At 38.7% G+C, this 18,246-nt stretch overlaps 1 protein-coding gene across 6 annotated transcripts in view; it reads left to right on the top strand.

The window, feature by feature from the left end:
• Positions 1–15,633, top strand: part of LOC101858246 (nuclear pore complex protein Nup153) — a 148,071-nt gene extending 132,438 nt beyond the window's left edge. For all 6 annotated transcript variants that reach the window (XM_013091512.2, XM_035973961.1, XM_035973960.1 and 3 more), the window contains 3 exons: positions 5,242–5,336; positions 5,872–6,014; positions 11,192–15,633. In XM_013091512.2, the coding sequence (XP_012946966.1) occupies positions 5,242–5,336; positions 5,872–6,014; positions 11,192–11,258 (305 nt within the window). In that variant the 3' untranslated portion in view covers positions 11,259–15,633. The remainder of the gene's footprint in view (positions 1–5,241; positions 5,337–5,871; positions 6,015–11,191) is intronic.
• The last annotated feature ends 2,613 nt before the right edge of the window (positions 15,634–18,246 follow it).

Here is an 18,246-nt window from a genome sequence, read left to right as displayed (position 1 = left end):
TAATGCAGCCCTTGATATGCACTTATGTACGTGAATAGAGCGTAATCGAAAATAGGTAGTAGTGCACGTAAAGAATTCTTCGCCATTGCTGAATCAAGCGCGTTGCCAGAGATGGGACCAGCATGTGTGTTTACAAAAACAAGCGGCGGTAAACGGCTGCCAGACCAATCATAGTCATTTTTGCACACGATTCCCTTCACATGTTCTACTTTTGAGTAGACCAGGGTTCTTTCCACCAATCATTGGTCAGACTTGGAGATTTCCATTCTAAAAATAGGTTCCAAAACTCCCGATATTTCTGGGTCAACAATTAACTTCAGCAACAAGCGCTTGGTACCGGGTGAAAGCTTATTCAACAAAGCTCGTTCTTGCACTTTTTTGTTTCATGACGATAGCAGTTATAGGCGCGTAGCGCGAAGGCTTTTTGTGAAGCACCCTAAATTTTTGTCGCCGCGGCCGGCATGAAAAATGACGCGAAAAACGCATTCCCGTGCATTTCGGTGACCTTTTTAGATAGCTTACTATACAATATCTCGTTCCGTGCCGTCCTCAATAGTTTGATTTTAGCTAAAAACAATAGTTGAACTGACTTAGTTCGAAACGGGTGAAGATTGGTGTCAAATTACAAGAGTTATGGTTGATTAACTCACTTGCGACTGGGCCCTTTCACCAGTCACAATCGTTGAAGACTGGCGTTTTTGGGGGTATTTCAATAAATCACCACAACTCTCAGAATTACCCTATTGTTATCATTTTTTGACACAGTAAAGTAACATTCAAGCTTAATTCAATACAAAAAACTAAAGTTGTCTAAGTCTAATACTTCAATTTGTATGATTTTTTTTTTTAATTGGCTCCTGTTTACGGATCAGCCAGAAAGTCTTACCTTAAAATTTTAGACCCTGTTCAGAACCAAGGCCTTCGCCTTGCCCTAGGCGCTTTCCGTACTTCACCTGTAGAAAGTTTACAGGCAGAAGCGCATGAACCATCTTTGGAACTTAGAAGGAAAAAACTCTCTTTGCAGTACGCTTGAAACTTAGCTCAGTACCCCAAAACCCAGCCCACAAATTTGTCTTTGGCCTTCCCGAAGACCTAAAAACTCTATCCTCCTTAGGAAATAAAGTAAGCCCTTTCGGAGTAAGAATCCAGAACGATCTCAAAGACATTGATTTTTCTGAAGACATAATCGAGCCCTTTGCCATGTCCAGCATACCTCCATGGCATTTAACCAAACCAAACATAGATACTAGTCTTGAAAAACACAACAAAAAGTCCACAGACAAAACTACATACTTAAACTCATACAAACAGCTGATAAATAGATACCCTGAAGCAGAGAAACTCTTTACAGACGGATCCAAAAATGACTCCGCAGTAGGAGCTGCTGCCCTTGCATCGCCACACAGCTTAAGCTTAAGGAAACTCCATCCAGAAGCTTCAGTCTACACTGCTGAGGCTACAGCTCTTGAAATGGCCCTAAATATTATAGATCAATCAACCAAGTCTACCTTCCTAATCCTTTCAGACTCTCTCTCTTGTCTGAAATCTTTAGAGCGCTCTGACACCTCCGACAACAGAATTTTGAAACTTATCATTAAACTGCATTTTCTACATCAGTCTGGAAAAACTATTACAATAGCTTGGCTTCCAAGCCATGTAGGCATTGATGGCAACGAAGCCGTTGACCAATTTGCCAAAGAATCTCTAAAACTACCTGAAAACAAAAATAGTAAAATCCCTTTCTCTGACATGAAACCGAAAGTAAAAGAACACATCACATCCTCCTGGTCCCAAAGTTGGAATCAACAAATACACAACAAACTCCATTACATTCAACCGAAACTTACGCCCAGGAAACCATTTTCTCTACCACGAAGAGAAAAAGTAATTTTTACCCGACTAAAAATAGGACACACGCACGTCACGCACAAACATTTGCTCGAAGGAGAGGAAGCTCCTTTTTGCGTGGCGTGCAACACAGATTTCACAGTTCGGCACATCCTAATGGAATGTGTCGACTTTAATTATGTCCGTGATAAATATTTTAAATGTAAAGATATTAAGACCCTTTTTAACATCATAGAACCTAGAAGAATTTAAAGTTTTATAAAAGAAATTGAACTGTTTAATAAAATGTGAAAATATATAGTTGTCGTTGTCGGTGTATATATACATACACTGAGATTTGTATTGTATATACAAATGTAAATAAGCCTTTTCCATATTTACAAAATTTTTTTTATTAATGTTTGTTCGTCTTTTTAGCATAATAGAAATAGTGTGATCGTTTGCGGTTGCGAGCTCCGAAAGACTCTTATTAAAAACACGTCTGATTTTGTAGCGGTGAAACCTGATGGCGCTTAAATGACCAAAATTGTGTCGATAGTGCCGTAAAACATCTACCCAATAAATAAATGTCCGTTCCAGGCTGGACTATGCCAGTCCTGTTTACGGATCAGCCAGAAAGTCTTACCTTAAAATTTTAGACCCTGTTCAGAACCAAGGCCTTCGCCTTGCCCTAGGCGCTTTCCGTACTTCACCTGTAGAAAGTTTACAGGCAGAAGCACATGAACCATCTTTGGAACTTAGAAGGAAAAAACTCTCTTTGCAGTACGCTTTGAAACTTAGCTCAGTACCCCAAAACCCAGCCCACAAATGTGTCTTTGGCCTTCCCGAAGACCTAAAAACTCTATCCTCCTTAGGAAATAAAGTAAGCCCTTTCGGAATAAGAATCCAGAACGATCTCAAAGACATTGATTTTTCTGAAGACATAATCGAGCCCTTTGCCATGTCCAGCATACCTCCATGGCATTTAACCAAACCAAACATAGATACTAGTCTTGAAAAACACAACAAAAAGTCCACAGACAAAACTACATACTTAAACTCATACAAACAGCTGATAAATAGATACCCTGAAGCAGAGAAACTCTTTACAGACGGATCCAAAAATGACTCCGCAGTAGGAGCTGCTGCCCTTGCATCGCCACACAGCTTAAGCTTAAGGAAACTCCATCCAGAAGCTTCAGTCTACACTGCTGAGGCTACAGCTCTTGAAATGGCCCTAAATATTATAGATCAATCAACCAAGTCTACCTTCCTAATCCTTTCAGACTCTCTCTCTTGTCTGAAATCTTTAGAGCGCTCTGACACCTCCGACAACAGAATTTTGAAACTTATCATTAAACTGCATTTTCTACATCAGTCTGGAAAAACTATTACAATAGCTTGGCTTCCAAGCCATGTAGGCATTGATGGCAACGAAGCCGTTGACCAATTTGCCAAAGAATCTCTAAAACTACCTGAAAACAAAAATAGTAAAATCCCTTTCTCTGACATGAAACCGAAAGTAAAAGAACACATCACATCCTCCTGGTCCCAAAGTTGGAATCAACAAATACACAACAAACTCCATTACATTCAACCGAAACTTACGCCCAGGAAACCATTTTCTCTACCACGAAGAGAAAAAGTAATTTTTACCCGACTAAAAATAGGACACACGCACGTCACGCACAAACATTTGCTCGAAGGAGAGGAAGCTCCTTTTTGCGTGGCGTGCAACACAGATTTCACAGTTCGGCACATCCTAATGGAATGTGTCGACTTTAATTATGTCCGTGATAAATATTTTAAATGTAAAGATATTAAGACCCTTTTTAACATCATAGAACCTAGAAGAATTTTAAGTTTTATAAAAGAAATTGGACTGTTTAATAAAATGTGAAAATATATAGTTGTCGGTGTATATATACATACACTGAGATTTGTATTGTATGTACAAATGTAAATAAGCCTTTTCAATATTTACACAAAAAAAATTTGTAAATGTTTGTTCGTCTTTTTAGCATAATAGAAATATTGTGATCGTTTGCGGTTGCGAGCTCCGAAAGACTCTTTATTAAAAACACGTCTGATTTTGTAGCGGTGAAACCTGATGGCGCTTAAATGACCAAAATTGTGTCGATAGTGCCGTAAAACATCTACCCAATCAATCAATCATTAAAAATTGGCATGAATTTGATTTTCCGAAAAAATTTCCAGAGACGTGACAAGTAGAATGAAATTCACTGCAACAACAAAAATAAAAGTTCAAAGTGTTCTGGTTTGATTTGTGTACATGTGCGAGTGTTTGGTGAAAATATAAAAGCTGGTCTGTGCATTGATTCAGACCCATACACTGAATTACATGAGACAGATGTACGGCACGACGTTGTGATTTCGTTGCGCGAAAAACAACACCGGTACTAGTGCTAGATCTAGCCCTAGAACTACGACTCGGGCCGTGTTCGGGTACATATCCAGGATCCTAACTATTAAACTCATCATATTCTGAGACACTAGAACTAGTAAAACGCACAGAAGTATAGAAAACGGCGAAATTATGTGATTCTTGTTCATGCGACTTCTTCGACCGTTACTACGACACGACTGTTGGATTACTATGAGCTCAAATGAGCTGTATAGAAAAAAACAAAGCGCGAGTTCCGGTCTGTTCAACCCCAGTTGGGGTCACTGTCCTTCACCTTCAATAACTTTAAAAAACTACCGGCCCCAGAGATACGAAACGAAGTCTAAGTAGCTCAGGCTTGGCCAAACAAGGGCACGAGGCAGGTCTCGCGATCCGTGCGTGATTTGTAGAGCGAAAAAAATAATTCCAAAGTTGGTCACGCAGGGCTTGTGAGACCCGTCGCGGCGGGGGTCACGCAACTGTTGTGTGACCCGTCTGAAATGAGTTAAAAATGACCAAATTTCGAGCTTCCTACACACTTTCAACTGCGCAGAGGCGGGGGTTTGTGATACCTATTCTTTGTTTTTGTGTTACTTGATTTTAGGTCAAAATACCTGGAAATTTTTCCTGAATATACCTTAAATGGGAACTTTGAGGTAGGCAGCCCTTTTTGTAGGGTTGTATCTTCATTCAAAGTACTTAACGGTACACACAAATTTGTGCATTAGAGCATATTCTCTGCTTTGATAATGATAGTAATATATGCTATATTTAATTAAACAACCAACTTTCGAGACTAAGTCGCATGCACTTTCAGCATTTTTTTAGTTTGATATGGCTAGAATTGCTACTGTATGGCTATACTCACTATTTAAATTCTCCCAGGTTGCGAAAGTTTTAGAAATTTGTTTTCATTTTTTATTTTAAATGTTTTGATTCTTTTTGCATTCATAAGGTTGATTTTCATCCAGTATTGGTAGTAACTGTTTTGATTCTTTTGCATTCCTCAGGTGGATTTTCATTTAGAATGGAGGCACCAAACTTCAACTTTGGGTCAAACCAGACTTCCTCCGGAAGTTCAACGTTTCAATTTGGTGGAAAACCGGTACGTTACGGGCAAATCTAATATTTTTGTGTTTGTATATATGGTTTTCCAGGAACCTACTTTATGCTAAACTTCTGTTCTGATGGTTAATTGGAAAATAATGATCACTTCAGAGATATTTTTATTTTTGTTTTTCTTTGACTGTATTTTGACAGTAAAAGTAAATGGAAGATGAACCGTTTCCAGGTATTTTGTTTGATGCCTCTTTAGAACTACTTATTATACTTATTGCGACATAGTATTTCCACATTGTTTTGTCTACTAAACACTAAAGCATCATTTGACAGAAATGGGAAAGGACAAAAAAAAAATAGAAAAGAAATTATTTGCTCTGTTGCACTATTGTGGTCATTTGTTCCTTGATGGTAGGCTATATGATTGCCGCGCTGACTTGCAGTGACTATATAACTCAACAGGGTGCTTATTTTCAGAGCTTTTTTTTTTTTTTTTTTCATGATTCTGGACATTCATTGAAGGGTGTCACTACAAATTAAATATGCAAGGGTTGTATTTTGTTCTCTGCTTTCTCGTACAGACTGAAGTTTTAGGCTCAGCCCAGACCAACACTCAAGGGTTGTTCCAGTTTAGTGGTGGCCCAGCACCTGCCGTGCTGCCTGCAGTAACTGATGGACAAGCCTTTGGTGGAGCCCCTGCTGGTGTGGGCAGCTTTAGTATAGGGTAAGAACCAGTTGATTTTCAGTTTCTTATTGTTTGCTCAAAGAGAAGCAAATCGACAAGGGCCATTTAGTTTTTAACCTGTAAATGTCACTAACAAATAGCCTGTGGTGTCAGGGGAAATTATACCATTATATTGGAAAGTGTTGAAAACAGGCAGACTAAGCAAATAACTCTATAACTCTGAGTGGTCAGATCGCAGGGTGTATGAAACATTAGGCCGGTCCCAGAGTGGCTCTGTAGGTCTGACCTGTAGCTTGCCTAGCGCACGCCGTCTGCATGTCAGCACAGCTGCACTGTGTGTTGACGTGTGTAGGTGTGCAACTTAAAGGTCTGCCTTGCTATATTTAGGTACTGTGTAATCCAAGAGTCTTGGGTGTTATCTACATGTTTAGGTGCAGCGCCGCAATTGACTTTTGAGTTCGGAAATGGAATCATCTTCAGATAACATTGCAATCGGCCTCGCTCTTTATGTTCTGTCGGGTGAAAAAAGAAAACGACGCTATTGCACTCATCCAATGAACCAAAACCGAAAACACAGAGGGGTATCAGATGGCTATCCTCGTCTCTATGATGATGAGAATAAATTTTATAATCATCTTCGCCTAGACCTAGCCCTTGCTTCAAGATCTTAGTCTAGATCTAGGTCTACGGACATTGCACACCAGATATTTACTATTGATCAAGTTCAGATAGATTCTGGGATGAACACTTTAAATCTAGATCTAGATCAGATGTAAATAATAATAATAGATAGCATTTGTATAGCGCAAATCCCCGCTCAACAGCAAGCTCTAAGCGCTTCACAATCTGTACTATTACCCCAGCAGACCTGAGAGCATTCTGAAACAAACTCAACTTCATGGGAAGCATACAGTGCTAGCAGCCATATATAGGCGCTAAAACACTAACATACTGACAAGATCTTTCGCTGTCTATGGCCAGGTACCCATTTCCACCTGGGTGAAGTGAGGAAAATTTGTGTAAAGTGCCTTTTATTACTTGTTAAGTCTCAATTATTATATATATCTAGAATCTTCGCCTTTCTAGGGACATCCCTCTGAATCGCAATCGAGATCTAGCCTAGAATCCAGAGAAGCACACAGGCCTATATCTAGGTCAACCTCTCGATTCGAAGTTTCAATGTATAAAGTGCATTTCAGGAGGTGCAACCCCTTCACTGGCGATTTGTCGCCCATGGACATCTACGCTCAGGTGCACATGGGCGACACTTGCTTTGGTGTATTGTCTGTCTTCTATCGTCTTTCTTCCTTCTTCTTTCGTCCTTCCCCGAGCTGACCGGTTGGCTGTCCCATCAACAGGGGGTGTAACACCACACACACACACACACACACACACACACACACACACACCCCGGTGGGATGCCGCTCGTACGTCATTAGCTCTCTGACGTAAGGATGGCATCTTTTGTCCGCTCTTGCTATGTCTTCTATCCATCTATCTTTCTTTCCGTTCTGTAGACCGAAGGACCGGTCCAGCAAAGAATAGACCCCAAATCCTCGCAACCGATTGAGTGCAGGAGGAGATACTGAAATACTTCTTCAACTCTACCGCTCCCTTAAGACTAGAAGACTAGAACTTAGAAGGAAAAAACTCTCTTTGCAATATGCTTTGAAACTTAGCTCAGTACCCCAAAACCCAGCCCACAAATGTGTCTTTAGCCTTTCCGAAGATATAAAAACTCTATCCTCCTTAGGAAATAAGTAAGCCCTTTCGGAATAAGAATCCAGAACGATCTCAAAGACATTGATTTTTTTGGAGACATAATGGAGCCCTTTGCCATATCCAGCATACCTCCATGGCATTTAACCAACCCAAACTTAGATACTGGTCTTGAAAAACACAACAAAAGTCCACAGACAAAACGACATACCTAAACTCATACAAACAGCTAATAAATAGATACCCTGAAGCATAGAAACTCTTTACAGAGGGATCCAAATATGACTCCTCAGTAGGAGCTGCTGCCTTTGCATCGCCACACAGCTTAAACTTAAGGAAACTCCACCCAGAAGCTTCAGTCTACACTGCTGAGGCTACAGCTCTTGAAATGGCCCTAAATATTATAGATCAATCAACCAATTCTACTTTCCTAATCCTTTCAGACTCTCTCTCTTGTCTGAAATCTTTAGAGCTCTCTGACACCTCCGGCAACAGAATTATAAAACTTATAATTAAACTGCATTTTCTACATCGGTCTGGAAAAACTATTACAATAGCTTGGCTTCCAAGCCATGTAGGCATTGATGGCAACGAAGCCGTTGACCAATTTGCCAAAGAATCTAAAACTACCTGAAAACAAAAATAGTAAAATCCCTTTCTCTGACATGAAACCAAAAGTAAAAGAACACATCACATCCTCCTGGTCCCAAAGTTGGAATCAACAAATACACAACAAACTCCATTACATTCAACCGAAACTTACTCCCAGAAAACCACTATCTCTACCACGAAGAGAAAAAGTAATTTTTACCCGACTAAGGATAGGACACACGCACGTCACACACAAACATTTGCTCGAAGGAGATGAAACTCCTTTTTGCGTGGCGTGCAACACAAGTTTCACAGTTCGGCACATCCTAATGGAATGTGTCGACTTTAATTATGTCCGTGGGAAATATTTTAAATGTAAAGATGTTAAGACCCTTTTTGACATCATAGAGCATAGAAGTATTTTAAATTATATAAAAGAAATTGGACTGTTTAATAAAATGTGAAAATATATAATTGTCGTTGTCGGTGTATATATACATACACTGAAATTTGTATTGTATATACAAATGTAAATGAGCCTTTTCCATATTTACCCCCAAAAATTTTTTTTTTCTAAATGTTTGTTCGTCTTTTTAGCATAATAGAAATAGTGTGATCGTTTGCGGTTGCGAGCTCCGAAAGACTCTTTATTAAAAACACGTCTGATTTTGTAGCGGTGAAACCTGATGGCGCTTAAATGACCAAAATTGTGTCGATAGTGCCGTAAAACATCTACCCAATCAATCAATCAATCAAACTTCTCCGGTGGAGAGCCTCCAGGCCGAGGCCAACATTCCACCACTCTCACTCAGACGCAGTTAAACAGAGCTCAACACCGGAAAATCCAGCGCACAACAGCATTTTTAAAACAAACCCAGAAACCATAAACAAATTCCAAAACAATGAAAAACTCATCTAACCCTTCGGCCTCAGAATCCTTGAGGACCTCAAGAACTTACACTTTTCCAAACAAGACATCCAACAAATTCTTTTCCCCGACCTCCCTCCGTGGCACCTCACCAAGGCAAAAGTAGACTTAAAGCTGACCACACACAACAAAGAAAGCACAAACACCAAAACTTTTAAAGCAGAATACAAAAAACTTATAGATAAATACCCCGGTGCGGAGCTCATCTTCACGGACGGCTCCAAAAAAGACAATGAAGTGGGCACCGCAGCCCTATCTCCCAACAATACACACCAGAGGAGACTCCATCCTGAAAACTCCATTTTCACTGCGGAGGCCACTGCCATTGACATGGCACTGGACTCTGTAGAAAATTCTCCTAACAAATCTTTCATCACCTCACTCACAAACTACACACTCTTACATCCAAAAATAGTTAGGCTACAACAGAAAATTCATACACTGTCCGAAACAGGAAAAAACATCATGTTCGCATGGATACCCAGCCATGTGGGCATCCGAGGAAACGAGCAGGTAGACGACCTGGCGAAGAAAGCTTCATCCCTTCTGCTGGGATCAACGACAAACACTCTCCCACAGACTGACTTTAGAAATAAAGTCAAAAAGTACACCTCCAGTCTGTGGGAGAGCCACTGGGAAAACCAGAAAAATAATAAACTATATGAAATAAAACCCAAACTAGAACAGCGAAATCCTTCGAACCTCTCCAGAAGAGACGAAGTCATTTTTACTCGATTGCGCATCGGACACACGGCCCTGACCCACAAATACCTCCTACAGGGAGATGAGAAGTCGTTCTGTGTCGGATCCGACACAGATTTTACCATTAGACACATCCTAACCGAATGTCTAGACTTTGGAGAGATCCGAAGGAAATATTATAAATGCAAGAAATTGCGAGATATATTTTCCCAACAGAATTTAGAATTTTATAAAGGCCATTGGCCTTTATGGCAAGTTGAAAAATGAAAACGTACTATTTAAAATTTTTATTGTTACCTATAATTGTTTTAAATCACAAATATATTTACACTGAATTTTAATATTTTAACATTTTAGCATTTTAAAGTCAATTCGTTAACAAATCCTGGAGTGAACTTTTGCGAAAAGTAAACAACTTGTGTTTCGCGCGCTCATATGACCTTAGCAGCTGCGAGCGCCGTAAAACCCTATACTACATACATACATAACAAACAGGAGATTGAATTATGACGGCTTGCCCACAACGCCAGGGGCCAATGCACAATTTATGACAAAACGTAATGGAGTCTCTATAAGGTGGCCGTCTAAGACAGGTGTTATTGCTTTGTGTGATAGGGGTTGTGTGTTAAAATATTGTGGCCGTGGCTGCGTTAGACAGGTGCCAGTTTTACACAGTTAAATTATATAGAAAAAACGCAAGGGGGGAAATTGAAAGTGTCCGTTTGTCCAGGTGACCGTCTTATAGAGGTGGCCGTCAGGGCAGGTTCGACTGTATTTTTCTGTAAGAATGTCCAAATACTGGGAACTTCCATATATATTTTTTTTTAGCAAATACCCGATTTTCTAGGGGATCGAGACCCGCGGATTCCTTTAAATACTCTGAGAAATGAGCGAGTTATGACGAATATTGTCTCCAAACTCACCAAAGAACGTCCCATATTGGGGGGGGGGGGGTTCATTATATAAAAGTGTACCAAAAATTAATTGATTAAAAAATCCGTAACTTTTTTAATTTATTAATGGATTTCAGAAATTCAAAAGGTTCCATGCTCTGTGAAGATACAGCTACAAAATGCACCTATTTGCAAACACTTTCTGACAAAAAAAGATTTTTCGTGGTCATTGCTAAATTAGCCATCCAGGTCTGCATTGGAGGTTGTTGCCAAATTGTCTAAATAAATGTTGCTTTTCATTTTTTGTCACACACCCCAGGCTCACCCTCCTGCACTGATTAAGCATGTGTATATATAATAGTTTTCTTCTTTTTCTCACCCAGTTTCAACAGTTCAAGTGAAAACAGTGGAAGAAAGGTGAAGAAAGCTCTCAGGAGAATAAAGAAATAATCATCATGCCATGCCAGTGGTAGCAGCAACCTAGAGAACTCGTGCTCTTTGTGTCAGCCCAGCACTAAGACTGCATATAGTTCCCTCAAGTTTCATCAATTTAAATGTTTTCTCTCAAACATTTGATGAAACACAGAAGCATATGAAAATGAGGTTTGACAATTGTATTGATTTCTTTTCTAGTGAAGACACCCAGGATGTTGTTTTTAAATAAAGCTGTGATTGTAGAGGTGCTTTACTTATAAAATCCTCCTGACATGGTGTGGATTTTCAGGGGCATCCTTGAGTCATATGTTAAAATTGATAATTTAATTTAACCCTAACTCTGGCAAGTGGTTTCAACAGGAATGGCTGGGCTAATCAGCCAAAACGTGCACATGCTTTACAAATCAAATTTATGGACTTATATCAAATAAAAAACCCTACAAAAGTATATATTTTCTGAAAGATAATTGAATGAACTTTTATATTTTGCCATTGAACATATGATTTGATTTAATTTTCAAGGGGTTATGTAACTTTGGAGTCCAAAATGGCTGACATAAAAAATTTACATGCTCATTAACATATTCACCAATCTAATGCATTTCCTGTTATAAAAAATGTGAGATAGCAGAAATATGGGTTTTTCAATTACCTTTCAGAAAATGTATAGTTTTATAGGTTTGAGAAGAACAGGTAATGAGTTATGACTGTTTCAATTTGTCATGTGGTCTGTTTCGAGCGCAGCTAATACTCGCTAATTTTATACCATACTCAACATAAAAACACTCTAAGTACAACCATGTGGTTTTCAGCAATCTGCTGGTAGTCTGTAATAATTAGTATAGCAAAAGGAACCTACTTTACTCTATAGCTCTCCTTTTTCTGCCCCTATTAGACTCCCAAAGTAGTAGAATCTAGATCTAGTGTTCCATTTGAAAGAGAAGTTGGGGCAGGATGAGAACTGGTACATGTATCCCCATTGTCTGTCAGATCTAATCCCAATCTTGACTGAACACCAATATATCCACCACTAACAGTGTCTGAATTACTTTCCCTAGTCAATTCACTTTCAAATGTATCTAAAAAAGATCGATTTTTGGCCATTAGTGGCTTGTGATTCAACAAGCTTTCAAAACATCCCTCTGTTTTGAAAGCAAAATACTCTTCTCCTAAGCCAGAATGGTAGAAATATTCTGATTGGTTGGAGATTAGTATTTTAGCCAATCAGAAATCACCTTAGGAAGCCCCAAATATTTAGTTGGAAGGCAGAAGCAGCAGTTTACTATATGGTCCTATGAGATCGGCCCTGCCAGTTTCATGGCAGGAAATGGGCCGATCTAATCGGCCCTTGCCAGAGTTAGGGTTAAACACCTAACACTAATGGATAGCCCTGAGATTTTGAAATTCTTAAATCAGTGGTTTCTATTACACAAAATGTCTGTTATTATGTTTCCTTGCAAGTGTAAAAATACACACACACGCCCATTTTAAAAAAGATTTGGGAGGGGGGGTGTTGGTTATACACATACACTTGTTGTACAGCTTTGTTGTTGTTACAGTTGGCTTAAAAAAAAAAAAAAAAAAAACAATATTAAAGTGTCAGTATGTGTATATGAACATGTTCAATCATTCTTTCCTTTACTCCAGCGCTCATTCCCAAACTACTTGTTTCAGACAAACCTTGCCAGATACAGTTTTGTATAGGAATTGACACAGTGTAGAGAAGGGCAGCATGAGTTTGAAAGCTATGTCCTGCTTTTGAAAGTAGTTTGGTTAGGCAGGTTCTTGTATAGTTCCCAGCTAGAAGTGCCATGAAAGGTTTTTTTTTTTTTTTAATGTAATATTTTGTTGCAGTGAGTTAATTACAGAGGCGTACAGCACATCATCATAGTTGGTATTTCTTCTCTGTCTGTTGGTCCATAACAGAATATTTTACTTTGTAATGAATTTCATTACGTACACAAACAAAAAAGGTATGCCAACTTCCTGAGAGGTACTATTGCCTGTGTCAGTATATTTATTCATTACTATGATTGCTGTTTTATCCCTCAAGTGGTAAGTCTTTTATGTTTGTGAGTAAAAATGACCAGGAGTTCCCAATTTCCAATGCCCAGGTTGCACTTTTTAAGAAAAAAAATATGAAAGACACAGCTTTCATCCTGAAAACAGAAGCATCTTGTAGTCTCTGAAAAGCTATTTTAAATTTGGAGTGAACAATGTACAGTCGACTCCTCGCGTCCCAGCACATTTTTTTTATGCAGGTCCCAAAGATTAAGTTGAACTTCGGATGAGCTTATCTTTTTTTTTCACTCCTCCGACGACATTAACTCATCCATGTTGACTGTATTGTTTTTATATATATCATATTGCGCTTGTTAGCTTTTGGTTGATCACTCCCCTTCATCTGCCGCCGCCGCCCCCCCCCCCCCCCCCCCCCCCTTTTTTTTCCGACTTTCCATGGTGGATTTGGGGTAATTATCAGCCAGTAGGTATAGCACAAAGCTCATAGAAGGGAAAATAGGTGGGGTCCGGGTTTACAGAAGAAAAGTTTCATGATTATTTTCTCTTTGAGCCTGGTGTCCTGGTGGGGGACTGATCTGCCTTGGGAAAGACGTTTGTTGTGTATATAGAGAGATAAACCTCTAAACAAAGTGAGGAGTCCACATTTCGAGGCTCCTTGTTTGTGTCTTGCTTTTTCCTCTCTTTTCTCGTTTAATCAACTTTTAGAGCTTCTCAACTATATCACTTCATTTGTGATGCATTTTGATAAAGTTGAACTCGGATTCAACGAATTCGTCAGGCCTGGCCTGCAATTTCGTCGAATCCGAGTGTTCGTTATAGTGTTCATGTCTTGACTGGATTTTTTCCCAGGTTCCCTTGCAATTCCATCTTACACAGGTTCGACTGCACATTAAAAAAATATTGTGGTTTGAGTCATTTAGGTATAATCAATTAGGTAATAATAAGCCTTTGTCCAGAGCTAGTTCCTAGCAGGGATAAAAGATTAGATCTAAATCTTCTTATATAGAGAGAGAAAGAGTAAATTGCCTCGATGTCCTTGCAAATGAAGTCTATTACCTAAAGTTAAGTGAAATACCTCTCATTTTATCACTACATATTTAATCATTAGAAATCGGAAGGGAAATATCAAAATAGAACTAATTGCTGGGTTAATGAAAACAAGATGATGTTTAGGGAAATATCGACAGGCCTTTGTTTAGATATTTAGGTCATTTTGCTTGCGAGTATACTCATCTGTGGTCCCATAGGTGTTACAAGCTACATTTACTTAATTTTTAAAACTGAGAAAATTATTCATCTGTAGGGCAGGTAGTTTTTTTTTTTTCACTTACTACTACTTGTTTAAATTAAAACTAAAGCACATCTTGTACTGGTCTGTCCCCTTCGTTTTATACAAGAAAAATTATAAAATTATGCAAACTGAGCCCAAAAATGGGAAATTATGCGATTCTGTTAATTTTAACAAAGAATGATAAAGGAAAATAATCAGATATTATGCAAAAAATGATAAAATTTTGCTAAATTATGCGGGGTGCATAACATCACGGGGACAGACAGGTTAAACTTACGAAATTTTTGTCCAACACTAGTGCTGGGGATCGACTTAGATTTTTGTTACTGGTTTTCTTAGCCAACCACTTGGAAGTAACTGGATACAATTGGGTAGACCTGGATACAATTTGGCAGACCTGGATTTCAGGCCTGCTTAGTGACATAATCTTAAACCCATAGTGCTGGTTGATCTAGGTCCAGATCTAAACTAGTTTAAAAATGAATTTGGCTCTGACTCACAGGGATTTCCTGTCTGGATTTGCTACTTGCATTTCTGTGTCCCCGTTGCCAATACTATGCCCGAGTTCTATAAGCTCTGTTGTGTCTACATTTACTTCACCCCTCCACTGCTCCATCTCATAGAAAGCTGGCCCGAGCCTAGGGCCTGACTTAAACAAAGAAAGTCATTCATACTGGGAGGTTTCTGTCCAGCACTTGTCAAATCGCAGTGTGAGAAAGTAGAAAGATAGGGAATCACATTTTTAGAATTTGAAAAGTTCCTTCAAGACATCTACATGAAACTGTACTATGTCACTGAAATCAGTCTAGATATATTTTGCAGTTCACTCATTATCAGAGTTCAATAAAGTAAAATACTTAAGGATTGTGAATACATGGTCTTCAGCTCATAAGCTTGTCCTGGCGACAAAAAAAGTTTGTTGATCTCGTTATTTCCCAAATCTGTAATTACTTTTTACAGTGTTGCTTTTTCCTTTGCATGTTCATTGTCATTTGCTTAAAAATGTTTTTAAAATGCCCCAGAGGAGGCTGGTCTTTCATTAGGTCATGTAATAAAAGTTTGATTGGATTACAAAAGATACAGACTGTCAGACTATGGAATATTGTTTTGGAAGTAGGTTTATTTCTGTTTGTATGTTTGCACCGTTTTATTTTTGTTCTGGAGCTGCCAACTGCTTGAAATGTTGCATTGACTGCTAATTGTAGGTACCAGAAACTAAATTTTCAAACTAGCTGTATGCCAAATTTGTCTGTTCCATTTGAAAGGCCTATATCCACTGAGCATTTTGGTACCATTCTTCAACCTCTCCGTCAATTTTTTAGAAAATTGTAGTTGTTTAAAATTTGATCAAACTTGTTAAAGTCAGTCACTGGCTGCAACCCCATGTTTGACAGACAATAAAAAAGTACCAAGAGCAGTAAACATCTCCACATTAACAGAGTACAATCACTATAACAAATATATGGAGGCTAATTTTTTTCAAGACTGAGATCATTACAAATCAGTATTTTATCGCCTCAAACACGATGATGTCATTATTTCGACAAAGACACCGAGCGTTGATCCAGCCGGCGCCGCACCAGCCCCCGCGGCGAGCGAGTCGGCTCTATACTGTAGTGTACCACGGATGCAGGGTCACATGCTTTCCGAGTCTCGCGGAAGGATTGATGAAAAATAATTCCAAGTTAATTACTTTATTCTAATAGAAAATTAAATGATCTTTCCATTGATGGTTTTTATAAGCCGGTATTTGACATATTTTGTGTAAAAAGTGATCTTTAAACATTTTGACGGCATTTTTAAAAGCTTTTTATTTAGACGCCAAAGGCTAAACATATATCAAGGGAAAGCCCGTTTAAAGCTCTACAGTTCTCCCCCAATGAAAAGACGGTATTTAATCATCCCTCGTTCCGCGAAGCATTTGAATGCACGCGTGTCAATTTTTCAACCAGCCGACCGCGAGGGGCTTCACTTTCGCCGGCGATTCTCCAGCTCCTAATAATCGGACATATAAACAACTTACACCATTGTAACGAGGAAAAGCTGAACTTTTACAAGGTGTACAGCATTTGGTATTTTATAGTGAAAGAGCAGAAAGAGCAAAGAAACAGCGATCGGAATTTCACCGATACCACGCGGTCGGAAGGCCGCGAGTGCCCGCGAGGCCGTGTTTACACTACCTACTAATTGGGTTTGAGAGACATGATTTACTTTTGGTGGTAGGGAGATGGAGTCTTTCTTTTCATATGATGTGGATGCAGGCTACTGCTATGGTGATTACAGAGCAAACTTTCCAGTATGAAGTAATTGAACAGAAATGTAAACGGGTATTATTAACGTGTATACTACCGTATAGTACAGATGCTCTCCACATTATTGCATTTTCGCAACAGTGGCGTGGGTCTCAGCATACTTGTATGAATGAAGCAAGGCGCTTCAGTGAAAATTTCAAATTCAAATTTCTCTGGGGATGTGGAAAGGTCCTGATTTCTTAATCATTGAGCTAAAACATTTTTGTGATATCTTTATAAGTTCAGGGACAGTGACCTTTTTTATGAACCAATCTTCACCCTGATATGATCAGATTAAAATTTTCACACTATTTTGTGCCACCAAACTTGCTTCAAATCGTCATAAAATCTTAATAATAGCTGTATCTTGACCACTGAGGTATTTTGTTTGGGTTTTTCTAAATGGAAAATCAATAAATAAGTTATAAAAATCAAATGCATGAAATACTTTGCGTTAAATAGCGTCATGAGCATGACATTGAGAGGCCAATGCCTATTACTCAAAATACAAGTGGGTACACTTTCCATATTGTCTGATTTTCTAGAATAAAAAATTACTGTAGGTTGTTTTTTTTTAGTAAAGAGTTCTTCAACATAGTAAAGTACTGGTAGCGATATGTTTCCCCAGCTCATGTTTTTCAAACAAACAGCTGGAGTGGATAGCATTTAGGCAAGAAATGCATGGCATCATGGCTGGTATTTTGCAGACTTGGTTGTTAATTTGGTAAAAATGCTCACAGCCATGGCAACAGCTCTATGTTTTCTGATAGAACAAAGAATAGTTAATCATCAAGAGTAGTTTTAAAAAACAAGGCGAGTAGACTTGGAGTAATCGGTGGCTTCTTAATTGCCTATTTTCAACTTGAAGTATTTTGTGACCACATCGAAATGGAAGCAAGTTTAAAAGGCCATCAAAGCTTTTTCAAGACATGTACTTGGGTTGTTTGTCTAAAAAAAATCCACACAAGACATTATTCCTTGTCACTCAACTCTATAGGACTTTCCACAGCTAAATTGCGCTGCGGCAAGTGCATTCACTGAGGTGCCTAATATTAAATCATCCGTAGTGTGAGTTTCTCTATGTTTGAAAATTTATTCTGGAAAGAATAGGTGTACTCATTTTCTGTGCTGTAAGGATAGTTAATGTTCATAATTTTGGCTGGAAAGTTTGGAATCCAGTGTAAAGACTTTCTTTTCACCCCGTTTTGAAATTTATTGTTATGATTTTCCTAATGGGATTATTTTGTATATTATTGTAAGGTAACATTTTCTGTCGAATGTCTTACCTGTCCGTGATCCTAAATGTGAATATGCCAGACACTGGTTTGAATTGAAAGGTGTTGCTTGAGACAATTCAAAATACCATTGCATTTATTTTATGAATTGGAATTGGGCTAGC

This window comes from Aplysia californica, unplaced genomic scaffold (assembly GCF_000002075.1).
Source record: "Aplysia californica isolate F4 #8 unplaced genomic scaffold, AplCal3.0 scaffold00038, whole genome shotgun sequence".
NCBI lineage: Eukaryota > Metazoa > Mollusca > Gastropoda > Aplysiida > Aplysiidae > Aplysia > Aplysia californica.
Note: the sequence above shows the minus strand (reverse complement) of the source record. Positions and strands in the feature narration are given on the sequence as shown.